Consider the following 17,268-nt stretch of genomic DNA (forward strand, 5'->3'; position numbering starts at 1 on the left):
AACACTGAAGGGATATAAACTGTGACATGAAATCTGGATCGCCAGCACTGAACAGTTAGGATATCATTAGATGCAAGAAAAATAGATGACCAGCAATGCACAAACTTGTTATGCACTGTGGTAGCAGTCACTGCAAGGAATCTGTATCCCTAACACTGAACGCTGTAGGGATAATAGTGTTTTGAGCCAGTTCAGGTGCTTGATCAGTTGATGCTGCAGCAATCAGTGTTTCACTGTAGGCCAAACTAAATGTATAGCACGGCCTGGTGCCAAAGATTTTGCTGTGTTGCTTTGCTCATTGCATGTCATAGTTTTATTCAGTCTGTTCAGGAGAAGTAATAGAAAGTGCAACACCCCTCACGCCCCCTTACACTGGCTTAAGTGGAATTCTATAACAGAGAATGTAACAGCTTCAGGTCAGCCAGAAATAAAATTTGGCCTTACTGAAATTAACAAGAGCTGTCCGTAAGACAGCCAATGCTCAACTATTTGAATTATTGTCCTAGAAGCAGGAAAATGTTACCCTAAATGTTAAAATATCTAAGAGTTTCAATCCAGTATCTGCATTAGTTTTGGAGAATAGTAACTTGCATGCAAAACTTTAACCAGAAGTTTTATGTTAAAAAGGGGACATAATTTGACCGAAATGCATGTCAGAGTTATGGGACTTGATGCAATAAACTAGTTTTATAACCCCGAAGGCACATTTGAAGTTTCAATTTAATCTCTCCATTTGTTCTGCAGATAGTAACTTGCACGCAAAACTTTAACCATAATTTTCGAAGTCTAAAAGGGGGCATAATTTGCCCAAAATACATGTCAGAGCTATGGGACTTGACCCAGTGAGGTTGGTTATTGATCTAGAAAAATAACAAGAGCTGTCCATAAGACAGCATGCTACACTATTCGGCGATTTGACAGTAAAATGAATATATGTCTTAATAAGAGACTTCTACTTTAAAAGGAAGATACACTAAGGGGCATAATTCTGTCAAGAACACAAATTAGAGTTATTGGAATTGTTACAACACATGCAGATGATGATGGTAAAGATACATTTTGAGTTTCAAGTCATTATCTTATATAGTACCAAAGTTATGTCCAGAAAACAAAGTTCGTCAAAAAATTTAAGTATGAAAGGGGCATAATTTGGTCAAAAATACAAATCAGAGTTATGGGGATTGTTACCACACATGGAGATGATGCTGATAAAGATGCATTTTAAGTTTCAAGTCATTATCTTATATCTTACTAAAGCTATATACAGAAAGCAAAGATTGCCAAAACACTGTAAGTATGACAGGGGCATAATTCTATCAAAAATACAATTAGAGTTATGGGAATTGTAACCACACATGCAGATGATGATTATAAAGGAATGTTTTTAATTTCAAGTCATTATCTTTTAAAGCACCAAAGATATGTCTATAAACAAAGCTTTCAAAATATTAACATGAAAATAATTCCAAGTATAACACCTTGGTGACCTTGACCTTGGGTAGAATGGGCCAAGCCTCTGCACATACTTTGTATGCTGGACAATGTTTATGTGAAGTTACAGTAAGATATAAGCAACAGTAACAAAGATATGACAGAAAAACAAAGGTAGCAGAATAGCCCCCCTATTCTCCGAATAGTCAAACTATAAAATAAGTTTCAAATATATATGCCTTTAAGTAATAGCTGTATGCACTTGCACGCAAAACTTTAACCAGGGTTTTCTAAGTTCAACAAGAGTGCAAGAATGTCACAATATACGCCCGTCACAGCAAATTTCTTTACTCTAGCACCTGTATTTGCAAATGGAATTTTAATTTTGTGGTTGTTTAGTAATAACTAAGTGTTTTGTTTTCGAAGTCCACAAAAAAAACTCCTTACCAGGTAGAGATACCTTAAAATACACCTAAAATTGGAAAGTAACATCTATGTTGTACCACAGAAAAGTGGTCTTGGTTTTTCCCTACGGTCAATTATAAAAAAGTTACAATATAAGTTATTTATGTAACAACTAAGGGAAGTTAATCTTAAAAAAAAAAAAAAAAAAAAAAAAAAAAAAAAAAAATCAAAAAAAAAATTGTAAGTCCTCACAAAAATCTTTACCAGGTAGAGACTGGTCAAAATACACCTCAAAATTGGATGTAGCATGCATGTTGTACTACAGAAAAGTGGTCTCGATTTGTCCCTACGACTAGTAATGAAAAAGTTACAATATAAGCTATTTATAGTAACAACAAAGGGAAGTAATTCTAAAGAAGGGAACTGCGCATGACACTTCGTCTCATGATGGTGTATAATTGTATCAAGTTACATCAAAATCCCTCCATGCATGAAGAAGAAATGCTTCGGACAAAGTCATTCTTGTATCTGACCTTTGGCCTCTAAGTGTGACCTTGACCTTAGACCTAGGGACCTGGTTCTTGTGCATGACACTACGTCTCGTGGTGGTATACATTTGTGCCAAGTTATATCAAAATCCCTCTATGCATGAAGAAGAAATGCTCCGGACAAGGTTTTCATTCTTGTATCCTTTGACCTCTAAGTGTGACCTTGACCTTAGACCCAGAGACCTGGTTCTTGCGCATGACACTCCGCCTCATGGTGGTGAACATTTGTGCCAAGTTATATCAAAATCCCTCTATGCATGAAGAAAAAATGCTCCGGACAAAGTTTTCATTCTTGTATCCTTTGACCTCTAAGTGTGACCTTGACCTTAGACCTAGGGACCTGGTTCTTGCGCATGACACTCCTTCTCATGATGATGAACAATTGTGCCAACTTTCATCAAAATCCCTCTATGCATGAAGAAGATATGCTCCGGACAAAGTCATTCTTGAATTTGACCTTTGACCTCTAAGTGTGACCTTGACCTTAGACCTAGGGACCTGGTTCTTGCGCATGACACTCCGTCTCATGATGGTGAACAACTGTGCCAAGTTTCATCAAAATCCCTTCATGCATGTAGAAGATATGCTCCGGACAAGGTCTGTGGACGCCGCCTGCCCGCCCACCCGCCCGCCCGCCCGCCACGGGCGTTCCCATAATACGTCCCGTTTTTCAAACGGGCGTATAAAAAGGGGCATAATTTGGCCAAAATGCAGGTCAGAGTTATGGGACTTGATGCTATCAACTAGTTGTGTAACCCCGAAGACACATGTGAAGTTTCAATTCATTATCTTCATTAGTTTTGTAGACAGTAACTTGCATGTTAAACTTTAACCAGGATTTTCTAAGTCCAAAAGGGGGCATAATTTGCCCAAAATACATGTCAGAGTTATGGGACTTGATCCAGTGAGGTTGGTAATTGATCTAGAAAAAGAAAAATTAAGTTTCAAATCTATATGCCTTTAAGTAATAGCTGTATGTACTTGCATGCAAAACCTTAACCAGGATTTTCTAAGTCCAAAAGGGGGCATAATTTGTCCAAAATGCAGGTCAGAGTTATGGGACTTGATGCTATCAACTAGTTTTATAAACCCGAAGACACACTTCTTCAATTCAATATCTTCATTAGTTTTGGAGATGGTGACTTGCATGTAAAACTTTAACCAGGATTTTCTAAGTCCAAAAGGGGGCATAATTTGCTCAAAATACATGTCAGAATTATGGAACTTGACCCAGTGAGGTTGGTAATTGACCTAGAAAAAGAAACAAGAGCTGTCACAGGAGACAGTGCGCTTGACTATTTCGATGCTGGATAGTGAAACTTGGCACATATGAGGAAACTGGAGCTGTCACTGGAGAGTTTAATGACTCCAATGGCGGATGAAGATATTGCACACTAGCCTGAGTCTGTGTCAAAAATATTAAGTAATAAGAGCGGTAAAAACTAAGTGTATCAAAACACTATATAAGTACATTGTAAGCAAAAAAGGGGCATAATTCATTAAATATTGGTGCAAGAGTTATGCACCTTGTGTCGTATGATTTGGGTGACCATGTGGAACAACTACTTCAAGTTTGAATCAAATGCATTTCATAATAACTGAGATATAGTGAAAATGCAACAAAATTGACCCTAAATTCTAAGTAAAAGGGGGCATAATTTATAAAAAAAATTGTGCCAGAGTTATGCACCTTGTGTCATATGATGTTGGTGATGATTTTGAACAATTATTCTAAGTTTGAATCAGATCCATTTAGTAATAACAGAGATAGAGTGGAAGTGCATCAGAACTTTAACCTGAAATTCTAAGTAAGAATGGGGAATAATTCATGAAATATTTGTGCCAGAGTTATGCATCTTGTGTCATATGATGTGGTAAGAGATAGAGTGGAAGTGCATCAAAACTTAAACCTACAATTCTAAGTAAAAAGGGGAAATAATTCCTAAACTAGAATGTGTCTGTAGGACACAGGGTGTGCCCCCCATTGGTACATTTGTCACAAATTAGGGGCAATAATTCAAACGTTTGCAGTCTTAATGGGGTATAGCCTCAACAAACATTTTATGAAAAGGATTCATTATTCTAGGCCCTGTACTTTTTGAGCTGTGAGCATCACAAACAAACAATCCACTATTTTGGTTATTTCAAGGGCCATAACTCTGTAATAAGAGCTAAGATTCTCAAGATGAATGCCAAGTGTGCAAGGTCACATCAAAATAAAGACTCCAGCAATGTTTCCTGAATTTACATCTAATACTTTTTGAGCTAGACACATTATTAGGTGAAAAAGTGCATATTTTTACTATTTCAGGGGCCATAACTTTAAAAATAGGGAGTGAAGTCAGCCAAAAAATTAGAGGTGTGCAAGTTTATATCATGATAAAGACTTACGCAAGTTTTCAACCATTTATATTTAATACTTTTTGAGCTAGGCATGTCACAAGGTGAAAATGTGCATTTTTGACTATTTCAGGGGCCTAACTCTGAAAATAGGGGGCGGAGCCAGATGAAAAATAGGAGGTGCGCAAGTTCATATCATGATTAAGACTCATGCAAGGTTTCATGAATCTATATCAAATACTTTTTGAGCTAGGTGTGTCACAAGGTAAAAATGTGCATTTTTGACTATTTCAGGGGCCATAACTCTGAAAATAGGGGGCGGAGCCAGACGAAAAATAGGAGGTGTGCAAGGTCATATCATGATAAAGACTCATGCAAGGTTTCATCAATTTATATAAAAAACTTTTTGAGCTAGGCGCGTCACGAACTTCGGACGGACGGACAGACGGACGGATGCACAGACAAGACCAAATCTATATCCCCCCACCACTCATGGGGGAGGGGGCACAAAAAAAAGGGGCCAAAGTTATGCACCTTGTGTCATATGATGTGGGTGATGATGTTGAACAACTATTTTTAGTTTGAACTAGAACTGTCACAGGAGTGACTCATACCCCCACCATACGGTCTTGTCACAGAAGAATGGCAACCATAAGTAATCTTAAAAATACTTTGGAGTACTTCATCCTGGGCTTCCACATATAAGTAATACTAGTATAATACTAGTATAGTAATACTAGTAAATATATTAAATCTCTAATATTAGAGATACACTAAAAGTGAATACAAAAAAGTGTCTTACCAACCCATGTTACCACAGAAAAATGTTTTTACTTTTTACATAGGAATTACAATAAAAAAGTTAGAAAAATACCTAAAATATTGAAAATCTAAAAATAGGATTTCTAAAAATAGACTAATTCCTGGAATTTAAGGGGAAGAAACAAAAGTTAAAAAAAGGTTACTTCTCTTTGGCTCTAAGCCAATCAGAATGAGATATAGTGAAAATACATCAAAATTAACCTTTAATTCTAGGTAAAAGGGGACACAATTCAAGAAAAATTAGTGTCAGAGTTATGCACCTTGTGTCACATGATGTGGGTGATGAGGTGGAACATCTATTCTAAGTCTGAATCAAATCCATTCGGTAGTAACTGAGATATAGTGAAAATACATCAAAATTAACCTTAAATTCTAAGTAAAAAGGGGCATAATTCATGAAAAATTGGTGTCAGAGTTATGCACCTTATGTCACATGATGTGGGTGATGAGGTGGAACATCTATTTTAAGTTTGAATCAAATCCATTTTGTAATAATTGAGATATAGTGAAAATACATCAGAATCAACCTTAAATTTAAAGTAAAAGGGGACATAATTCATAAAAAATTTATGTCAGAGTTAAGCACCTTATGTCACATCATCTGGGTGATGAGCTGGAACAACTATTTTAAGTTTGAATCAAATCCATTTAGTAATAACTGAGATATAGTGAAAATACAACAAAACTAACCTTAAATTCTAAGTAAAAGGGGACATAATTCATGAAAACTAGGTGTAAGAGTTATGCACCTTGTGTCACATGATGTGGGCACATGATGTGGGTGATGAGGTGGAACATCTATTTTAAGTTTGAATCAAATCCAGTCAGTAGTAACTGAGATATAGTGAAAATACATCAAAATCAACCTTAAATTCTAAGTAAAAAGGGGCATAATTCATAAAAAAAATGGTGTCAGAGTTATGCACCTTGTGTCACATGATGTGGGTGATGAGGTGGAACATCTATTTTAAGTTTGAATCAAATCCATTTAGTAATAACTGAGATATAGTGAAAATACAACAAAATTAACCTTAAATTCTAAGTAAAAAGGGACATAATTCATGAAAACTTGGTGTCAAGAGTTATGCACCTTGTGTCACATGATGTGGGTGATAAGGTGGAACATGTATTTTAAGTTTGAATCAAATCCATTTGGTAATAACTGAGATAATAGATTTCGGACGCGACGGGATGGGACGGGACGGGACGGGACGCGACAAAACTGACTCCTATATACCCCCCTCAAACATGTTTGGTGGGGGTATAATAAAATCCATTCAGTAATAACAAAGATAGAGTGAAAGTGCATCAAAACTTTAACCTGAAATTCTAAGTAAAAAAGGGAACAATTCATGAAAAAAATTGTGCCAAAGTTATGCACCTTGCATCATATGATGTGGGTGATGATGTTGAACAGTAATCTTATGTTTGAATCAAATCCATTCAGTAATAACAGAGATAGAGTGAAAGTGCATCAAAACTTTAACCCGAAAATCTAAGTGAAAAGGGGAGATAAATCATGGAATATTGGTGCAAGAGTTATGGCCCTTATGTCAGATGATGTGGGTGATGATGAGGAATAACTATTTTAAGTTTGAATCAAATCCATCCAGTAATTACAGAGATATGTAGAAAAAAGAGGAAGTATAAAAAAAACTTTAACCAAAGTGGGGACGGGGAAAGACGCCGACGCCAGGTCGAGTAGGATAGCTCTCCTAATACTTCATATAGTCAAGCTAAAAATAAGTTTCAAAGCTATAAGCCTTTAAATGATAGCTGTATGTACTTGCATGCAAAACTTTAACCAAGGTGTGAGGGGGATGCCGACGCCAAAACCGGGGTGAGTAGAATAGCTAGACGAATAGTCGAGCTAAAAACCAATACTTCAAAACTGCTAAAAGAGCACCCTTATTTTCTGAATAATAAATTCCACCTTTAGTAGATACCCTTGCTTTCCTAGTATTCAGAATGTGACCGTGTATAGAGGTTAGAAATATAACAAGTGTTACCTACCTTTTCTACAGACTTGAGATGTACATCCAGGTTAAGGGCCAGTCTTTCATACCAATGACCCCTATACTGTACACAGTAAAGATCCTGGGCTATCAGCTCCTCTAGCAGGTCAACAGCCTCCTTGTACAGTTTAAGTCTCTGTAGAATCTCCACCCCAAGGTTATCCACACGGGTATATACACTGCCTGCTGTATACACACGTAAAAACTCAGGTAGATCACTGTCCCATCTGAAGTGTAAATAAATATATTAACAGTTATATAAGGCCTACATATAACCAATGCATACCAATGTCCATGAATATGATCATTCCAGAGGTAACAACAACCTAGTGGCTATGACTATTTACACAAATTACATTTCATGTGAAAAACAATGCATTTTCCCCAAAGCTGTCTAACGAAAAGTTCCATTCTAATGCAAGTTTGGAACATTTTCTATATCTGCTGTTAGTTGATAATTTCTATTCAATACTCATTCTACTTACTCAATTAGAAACAAGAGTGCCAGAATGTCACAATATACGCCCGTCACAGCAAATTTCTTTACATTAGCACCTGTATTTGCAAATGGAATTTTAATTTTGTGGTTGTTTATTATGTTTTATTTAGAAATTATTGTAATTCTTTTGTTTTTCTAAGTCCACCAAAAAAATCCTTACCAGGTAGAGATACCTTAAAATACACCTAAAATTTGAAAGTAACATCTATGTTGTACCACAGAAAAGTGTTCTTGGTTTTTCCCTATAGTCAATTATAAAAAAAAAGTTACAATGTAAGTTTTTTATAGTAACAACTAAGGGAAGTTAATCTTAAAACAAGAGGGCCATGATGGCCTTATATCGCTCACCTGTTTTCATTGCACTTGAGGACAAGAAGGTCCTCAGTAAAATATCAAAGTCCAAAGGACAGGAACAACAAAGGGAAGAAATTTAACCAAAAAGAAAAAAAAAATTTTTACAAGGTACAGATATGTCAAAATACACCTAACAAGAGGGCCATGATGGCCCTATATCGCTCACCTGTTATCATTGCACTTGAGGACAAGAAGGTCCTCAGAAAAAATATCTAAGTCCAAAGGACAGGAAAAACAAAGCAAAGAAATTTAACCAAAAAGAAAAAAAAATTCTTACAAGGTACAGATATGTCAAAATACACCTAAACATTGGAGGTACCATCCGTGTTGTACCACAGAAAAGTGGTCTCGGTTTTTCCCTACGGCCAATAATAAAAAGTTACTAAAAATAAGCTATTTATATTAATGTAAAAGGGAAGTAATTAAAAAGAAAATTATTGTAAGTGAACAAAAGAAGGATCTGCCAAATAATTCTGTTGACATAAATGAAATTTCAGATCAGTATCTTCATTAGTTAAGGAGATATACCAATTTTAATTTGAAATAAAGGGAGGTAATTTGACACAAAATCAGCCCATAGTTATCTACCCTGATTGACTCAGTCCAACTAATGATAATAATGAAATTTCAAAAAAGTCCTATAAGTACTTACTGATATAAATACATTTTGATTACAATCAGGGGAGGTAATCAGAAATAAAATAACTCTGGAACCTACAATTGGATCTGATTTGTCATGGAATCCAAGATTTATTGTTGTTGAAGATATTTTGGAAGTTTGTATCAAATAAAACCATACATGAAGTCTCTATATGGCTGCAAAAGCCAAAATAGCCAATTTTGGACCTTCCAGGGGCCATAACTCTGGAACCCATGATGGAATCTGGCCAGTTCAAGAAAGGAACCAAGATCTTGTGGTGATACAAGTTGTGTGCAAGTTTGCTTAAAATCAAATCATAAATGAAGTTGCTATTGTGCAGACAAGGTCAAAATAGCTAATTTTGGCCCTTTCAGGGGCCATAACTCTTGAACCCATGATGGGATCCGGCTGGTTCAACAAAGGAACTGAGATCTTATGGCAACACAAGTTTCGTGCAAGTTTGATTAAATTCAAATCATAAATGAAGCTGCTATTGTGCAGACAAGGTCAAAATAGCTAATTCTGGCCCTTTCAGGGGCCATAACTCTGAAACCCATAATGGGATCTGGCCAGTTCAAGAAAGGAACCAAGATCTTATAGTGATACAAGTTGTGTGCAAGTTTGGTTAAAATCAAATCATAAATGAAGCTGCTATTGTGCAGACAAGGTCAAAATAGCTAATTCTGGCCCTTTCAGGGGCCATAACTCTGGAACCCATAATGGGATCTGGCCAGTTCAAGAAAGGAACCGAGATCTTATGGTGATACAAGTTGTGTGCAAGTTTGGTTAAAATAAAATCATAAATGAAACCACTATGGTGCAGACAAGAAATTGTTGACGGACGCACGGACACACAACGGACGACGGACGAAGGGTGATCACAAAAGCTCACCTTGTCACTATGTGACAGGTGAGCTAAAAATTGGAGGTACCATCCATGTTGGTCTCGGTTTTTCGCTACAGCCAATAATAAAAAAGTTACTAAAAATAAGCTATTTATAGTAATGTAAAAGGGAAGTAATTAAAAACAATAAATATTGTAAGTGAACAAAAGAAGGATCTGCCAAATAAATCTGTTGACATAAATGAAATTTCAGATCAGTATCTTCATTACGTATGGAGATATACCCATTTTAATTTGAAATAAAGGGAGGTAATTTGACATAAAACCAGTCCATAGTTATCTACCCAGATTGTCTCTGTCCAACTAATAACAATAATGAAATTCAGATAAGTCATAAGTACTGATATAAATTTATTTTGATTACAATCAGGGGAGGTAATCAGATATAAAATAACTCTGGAACCTACGATTGGATCTGATTTGTCATGGAATCCAAGATTTATTGTTGTTGAAGATATTTTGGAAGTTTGTATCAAATAAAACCATAAATGAAGTCTCTATATGGCTGCAAAAGCCAAAATAGTCAATTCTGGACCTTTAAGGGGCCATAACTCTGGAACCCATGATGGAATCTGGCCAGCTGAAGAAAAGAAGCAAGATCTCATGGTGATACACGTTGTGTGCAAGTTTGGTTAAATTCAAATCATAAATGAAGCTGCTATTGTGCAGACAAGGTCAAAATAACTAATTTTGGCCCTTTCATGGGCCATAACTCTGGCACCCATTTTGGGATCTCGCCGGATCAAGAAAGGAATTGAGATCTTATGGTGACACAAGTTTTGTGTAAGTTTGATTAAATTCAAATCATAAATGAAGCTGCTATTGTGCAGACAAGGTCAAAATAGCTAATTTTGGCCCTTTCAGGGGCCATCACTCTGGAACCCATAAAGGAATCTCGCCAGTTCAAGAAAGGAACCAAGGTTTAATGGTAATACAAAATGTGTGCAAGTTTGGTTAAATTCAAATAATAAATGAAGCTGCTATTGTGCAGACAAGGTCAAAATAGCTAAGTTTGGCCCTTTAAGGGGCCATAACTCTGGAACCCATAACGGAATCTGGCCAGTTCAAGAAAGGAACCAAGATCTCATGGTGATACAAGTTGTGTGCCAGTTTGGTAAAAATCAAATCATAAATAAAGCTGCAATTGTGCAGACAAGGTCAAAATAGCTCATTTTGGCCCTTTCAGGGGCAATAACTCTGGAACCCATAATGGGATCTGGTCAGTTCAAGAAAGGAACCGTGACCTTATGGTGATACAAGTTGTGTGCAAGTTTGGTTAAAACAAGAGCTGTCGGAGGACAGCAACGCTTGACTATTCAACAGCCTTGTCAATTGAATGAATACAAAAGTCGATAAAAGAGGCATAATTTTGTAAAAATGGGGAAAAGGGTTATGGAACCTTCACAGAGCTTATCAGCTCATAAAGTGAACAAGTGCGTGAAGTTTCAATCCTTTCCCATAAGTGGATACTGAAATACCAGCTTAAATACAAAAACTTAACCAAAAACTGCTAAGTCGGTAAAGGGGCATAATTTTGAAAAAAATTGCAAAGTAGAGTTATGGGACCTAAACAGTGCATGTCAGATCATGACAGTGAACAAGTGTGTGAAGTTTCAATCCATTCCCATAAGTGGGTACTGAGATACCAGCTTACATACAAAACCTTAACCAAGAATTTCTAAGTCGAAAAAGGGGCATAATTTTGACAAAAATGCAAAGTAGAGTTATGGGACCTACACAGGGCATGTCAGATCATGACAGTGAACAAGTGTGTGAAGTTTCAATCCATTCCCATTAGTGGGTACTGAGATACCAGCTTACATACAAAACCTTAACCAAGAATTTCTAAGTCGAAAAGGGGACATAGTTTTGTAAAAATGCAAAATAGAGTTATGGAACCTGTGCAATGTACGTCAGTTTATCACAGTGAATAAGTGTGTGAAGTTTCAATCCATTCCCACAAGTGGTTACTGAGATACCAGCTTACATACAAAACCTTAACCCAGAACTTCTAAGTCGAAAAAGGGGCATAATTTTGTAAACAAGAGGACCATGATGGTCCTGAATCGCTCACCTCTTCCCACATGATCCAGTTTTGAGTATGACGTCGTTTTTTCTATTATTTGACATAGTGACCTAGTTTTTGAGCTCATGTGACCCAGTTTAGAACTTGACCTAGATATTATAAAGATAAAAATTCTGACCAATTTTCATGAAGATCCATTGAAAAATATGGTCTCTAGAGAGGTCACAAGGTTTTTCTATTATTTGACCTATTGACCTAGTTTTTGAAGGCACGTGACCCAGTTTCAAACTTGACCTAGATATCATCAAGGTGAACATTCTGACCAATTTTCATGAAGATCCATTCAAGGGTATGGCCTCTAGAGAGGTCACAAGGTTTTTCTATTTCAAGACCTACTGACCTAGTTTTTGATCGCAGTTGACCCAGTTTCAAACTTGACCTAGATATGATCAAGATAAACATTCAGACCAACTTTCATACAGATCCCATGAAAAATATGGCCTCTAGAGAGGTCACAACGTTTTTTCATTATTTGACCTACTGACCTAATTTTTGATGGCACGTGACCCACTTTCGAAATTGACTTAGATATCATCAAGGTGAACATTCTGACCAATTTTTATGGAGATCCATTCACAAGTATGGCCTCTAGAGAGGTCACAAGGTTTTCCTATTTTTAGACCTACTGACCTAGTTTTTGACCGCACATGACCCTGTTTCAAACTTGATCTAGATATCATCAAGATGAACATTCAGACCAACTTTCATGAAGATCCATTGAAAAATATGGCCTTTAGAGAGGTCACAAGGTTTTTCTATTATCTGACCTACACACCTAGTTTTTGAAGGCACGTGACCCACTTTCAAACTTGACCTAGATATCATCAAGATGAACATTCAGACCAACTTTCATACAGATCCCATGGAAAATATGGCCTCTAGTTAGGTCACAAGGTTTTACTATTATTTGACCTACTGACCTAGTTTTTGATGGCACGTGACCCACTTTCGAACTTGACTTAGATATCATCAAGCTGAACATTCTGACAAATTTTCATGAAGATTTCATGAAATATATGGCCTCTAGAGAGGTCACATGGTTTTTCTATTTTTAGACTTACTGACCTAGTTTTTGACCGCACGTGACCCAGTTTCGAACTTGACCTAGATATCATCAAGATGAACATTCAGACCAATTTTCACACAGATCCCATGAAAAATATGGCCTTTAGAGAGGTCACAAGGTTATTCTATTATTTGACCTACTGACCTAGTTTTTGAAGGCATGTGACCCAGTTTCGAACTTGACCTAGATATCATCAAGGTGAACATTCTGACCAATTTTCATGAAGATCTTGTGAAATATATGGCCTCTAGAAAGGTCACAAGGTTTTTCTATTTTTAGACCTACTGACCTAGTTTTTGATGGCACGTGACCCAGTTTCGAACTTGACCTAGATATCATCAAGATGAACATTCATACAAATTTTCATACAAATCCCATGAAAAATATGGCCTTTAGAGAGGTCACAAGGTTTTTCTATTATTTGACCTACTGACCTAGTTTTTGATGGCACGTGACCCAGTTTCGAACTTGACCTAGATATCATCAAGGTGAACGTTCTGACCAACTTTCATTAAGATCTTGTGAAATATATGGCCCTTAGGGAGGTCACAAGGTTTTTCTATTTTTAGACCTACTGACCTAGTTTTTGACCGCACGTGACCCAGTTTCGAACTTGACCTAGATGTCATCAAAATGAACATTCTGACCAATTTTCATGAAGATCCATTGAAAATTATGGCCTCTGCAGAGGTCACAAGGTTTTTCTATTTTTAGATCTATTGACCTAGTTTTTGACGGCACGTGACCCAGTTTCGAACTTGACCTAGATATCATCAAGGTGAACATTCTGACCAACTTTCATAAAGATCCCATGAAAAATGTGACCTCTAGAGTGGTAACAAGCAAAAGTTTACGGACGCACGACGGACGGACGGACGACGGACGACGGACGCCGCGCGATCACAAAAGCTCACCTTGTCACTTTGTGACAGGTGAGCTAAAAAGCAAAATAGAGTTATGGAACCTGAACAATGTAGGTCAGTTTATCACAGTGAATAAGTGTGTGAAGTTTCAATCCATTCCCACAAGTGGTTACTGAGATACCAGCTTACAAACAAAACCTTAACCAAATCGGGACGCCGACGCCGACGCAGATGCTGACGCCGACGCATGGGTGAGTCCAACAGCTCTACTATTCTTTGAACAGTTGAGCTAATAAAATCATAAATGAAACCACTATCGTGCAGACAAGGAATTGTTGACGCAGGGACGGACGCACGGACGAAGGGTGATCACAAAAGCTCACCTGGTCACTATGTGACAGGTGAGCTAAAAAACAAGAGGGCCATGAAGGCCCTGTATCGCTCACCTGACCTATTGACCTAAATTGGTCATAAATGTGGCCTCTGAAGTGTTAACTAACTTTTCCTTTGATTTGACCTGGTGACCTAGTTCTTGACTCCATATGAGCCAGATTCGAACTTGACCTATAGATCATCAAGATTAACATTCTGACCAAGTTTCAAATCTTAATATGTTCATAAATGTGGCTTCTAGAGTGTTAACTAACTTTTCCTTTGATATGACCTGGTGACCTAGTTTTTGACCCCATATGACCCAGATTCGAATCTGATCTAAATATCATCAAGATTAACATTCTGACTAAGTTTCATGAAGATACAGTCATAAACGTGGCCTCTAGAGTGTTAACAAGCTTTTCCTTTGATTTTGACCCGGTGACCTAGTTTTTGACCCCTACCTGAGCCAGATTTGAACATGACCTATAGATCATCAAGATTAACATTCTGACCAAGTTTCATTAAGATATGGTCATAAATGTGGCCTCTAGAGTGTTAACTAACTTCTCCTTTGATTTGACCTGGTGACCTAGTTTTTGACCCCATATGACCCAAATTCGAACTTGACCTAAAGATCAAGATTAACATTCTGACTAAGTTTCATGAAAATACAGTCATAAATGTGGCCTCTCGAGTGTTAACAAGCTTTTCCTTTGATTTGACCCGGTGACCTAGTTTTTTACCCCCACCTGACCCAGATTTGAACACGACCTATAGATCATCAAGATTAACATTCTGACCAAGTTTCATTAAGATATGGTCATAAATGTGGCCTCTAGAGTGTTAACTAACTTTTCCTTTGATTTGACCTGGTGACCTAGTTTTTGACCCCATATGACCCAAATTCGAACTTGACATAAAGATTAAGATTAACATTCTGACTAAGTTTCATGAAAATACAGTCATAAATGTGGCATCTAGAGTGTTAAAAAGCTTTTATTTGATTTGACCCAGTGACCTAGTTTTTGACCCCACTTGACCCAGATTTAAGTAAGACTTATAAATCATCAAGATTAACATTCTGACCAAGTTTCATTAAGATACAGTCATAAATGTGACCTCTACAGTGTTAACAAGCTTTTCCTTAAATTTGATCTGGTGACCTAGTTTTTGATCCTACATGACCCAAATTCAAAACGGACTTTGAGATCATCAAGATTAACTTTCTGACTAAGTTTCATGAAGATAAAGTCATAAATGTGGCCTCTAGAGTGTTAGCAAGCTTTTCCTTTGATCTGACCTGGTGACCTAGTTTCTGACCCTAGATGACGCAATATCAAACTCATCCAAGATTTTATTAAGGGTAACATTCTGACCAAGTTTCATTAAGATTGGGCCTAAATTGTGACCTCTAGAGTGTTAACAAGCTTTTCCTTTGATTTGACCTGGTGACCTAGTTTTTGATTCCAGATGACCTAATATCAAACTCATCCAAGATTTTATTGAGGGTAACATTGTGACCAAGTTGTAGAGAACCACAAGGCAATGCTACATACCAAACATCAAAGGCCTAGGTCTTGTGGTTTCAGATAAAGAAGATTTTTCAAATTTTTTCCTATTTAAGACTATGTAAAACTTAAGACCCCCAGGGCCTCTTTTCACCCCAGGGGCATAATTTGAACAATTTTGGTAGGAAACCAAAAGGTTATTCTACAAACCAAATATCAAAGGCCTATTTCTTTTGGTTTCAGACAAGAAGATTTTTTAAGATTTTTCCTATATAAGTCTATGTAAAACTTGGGACCCTCCGGACAGGGCCTCTTTTAGTCCCAGGGCAATAATTTGAATAATCTTGAGGAGCGTTAGATGATGTCACATGCCAAATATTGAGGCTCTATGCCTTGTAAGTTTTGGACAAGAATATTTTCAAAGTTTTCTCTATATAAGTCTATGTAAACCATAAGTCTATGTGACCCCCAGGGCAAGGCCATATTTGACCCTAGGGAAATAATTTGAACAATCTTGGCAGAAGACCACTAGATGATGCTACATACCAAATATAAAAGCCCAATGACCTGTGGTTTTGGACAAGAAGATTTTTAAAGTTTTTCCTTTCGGTTGCCATGGCAACCAGAGTTCTATCTGGAATTCAATTCTTTGAATAATTTTTAAAGAAGACCATCCAAGGAACATCCCTGTGAAGTTTCATCAAAATTAGCCTGATGGTTTAGGAGATGTTGTTTAAAGGAAAGTGTGGATGGACGGATGATGGACGGACGGCGGACAGTGAGCGATCACAATAGCTCACCCTGAGCTTTTGGCTCAGATGAGCTAAAAAACCTTTTCCAGGGCATAACTCAAATACTGTGCAGGGTATTGACTTGATACTTTACATATTGATAGATGTCAGTGAAAGGAGGTGAACTGACAAGGAACCATAACTCTTGGTGGTCCCATTTTTGAATTATATCTCTTTTTCAAAAAACCTTGTCGGGGGCAAACTCAACAAGAGGGTCCTTGACCCTAAAGCGCTCACCTGTGTACAAGGCTTCAAGTGTGTTTGTAATTATAAGTACAAAAGCCTATAGTTAATACAAGTCTGACACAGGGGCGTGGCGATTTTTTTTTACCTTAGGGCTATAATTTGGACAAATATGGTATACATAACAGGAAAAATGACCATGCCCCCTGGCAGCCATGTTTCTTGCCAAATCGGAATAATTTGAACAATCTTGGTAGAGGGTCACACAAGAACCATTTGTGTAAAATATTTTTAAATCGGGCTAGCAGTTTCACACAAGAAGATTTTTAAAGTTTCCACTATATACATATAGGGAAAAGTGACCACGCCCTCTGGCGGCCATGTTTTTTGCCAAATCGGAATAATTTGAACAATCTTGGTAGAGTGTCACACAAGGAT

The 17,268-nt window shown here is 37.1% G+C and overlaps 1 protein-coding gene across 3 annotated transcripts in view; it reads right to left on the minus strand.

Annotated features, from left to right (window-relative positions):
- LOC123551423 (fanconi-associated nuclease 1-like) overlaps positions 1–17,268 on the minus strand; it is a 210,861-nt gene that overhangs the window by 86,586 nt on the left and 107,007 nt on the right. For all 3 annotated transcript variants that reach the window (XR_008370547.1, XR_008370548.1, XM_053540910.1), the window contains exon 5: positions 7,560–7,788. Coding sequence is in view for 1 of the 3 variants with exons in the window: in XM_053540910.1 (XP_053396885.1) it covers positions 7,560–7,788 (229 nt within the window). In the remaining 2 variants the exon portion in view is untranslated. The remainder of the gene's footprint in view (positions 1–7,559; positions 7,789–17,268) is intronic.

The sequence above is a fragment of the Mercenaria mercenaria genome, chromosome 4, assembly GCF_021730395.1.
Source record: "Mercenaria mercenaria strain notata chromosome 4, MADL_Memer_1, whole genome shotgun sequence".
Classification (NCBI taxonomy): domain Eukaryota; kingdom Metazoa; phylum Mollusca; class Bivalvia; order Venerida; family Veneridae; genus Mercenaria; species Mercenaria mercenaria.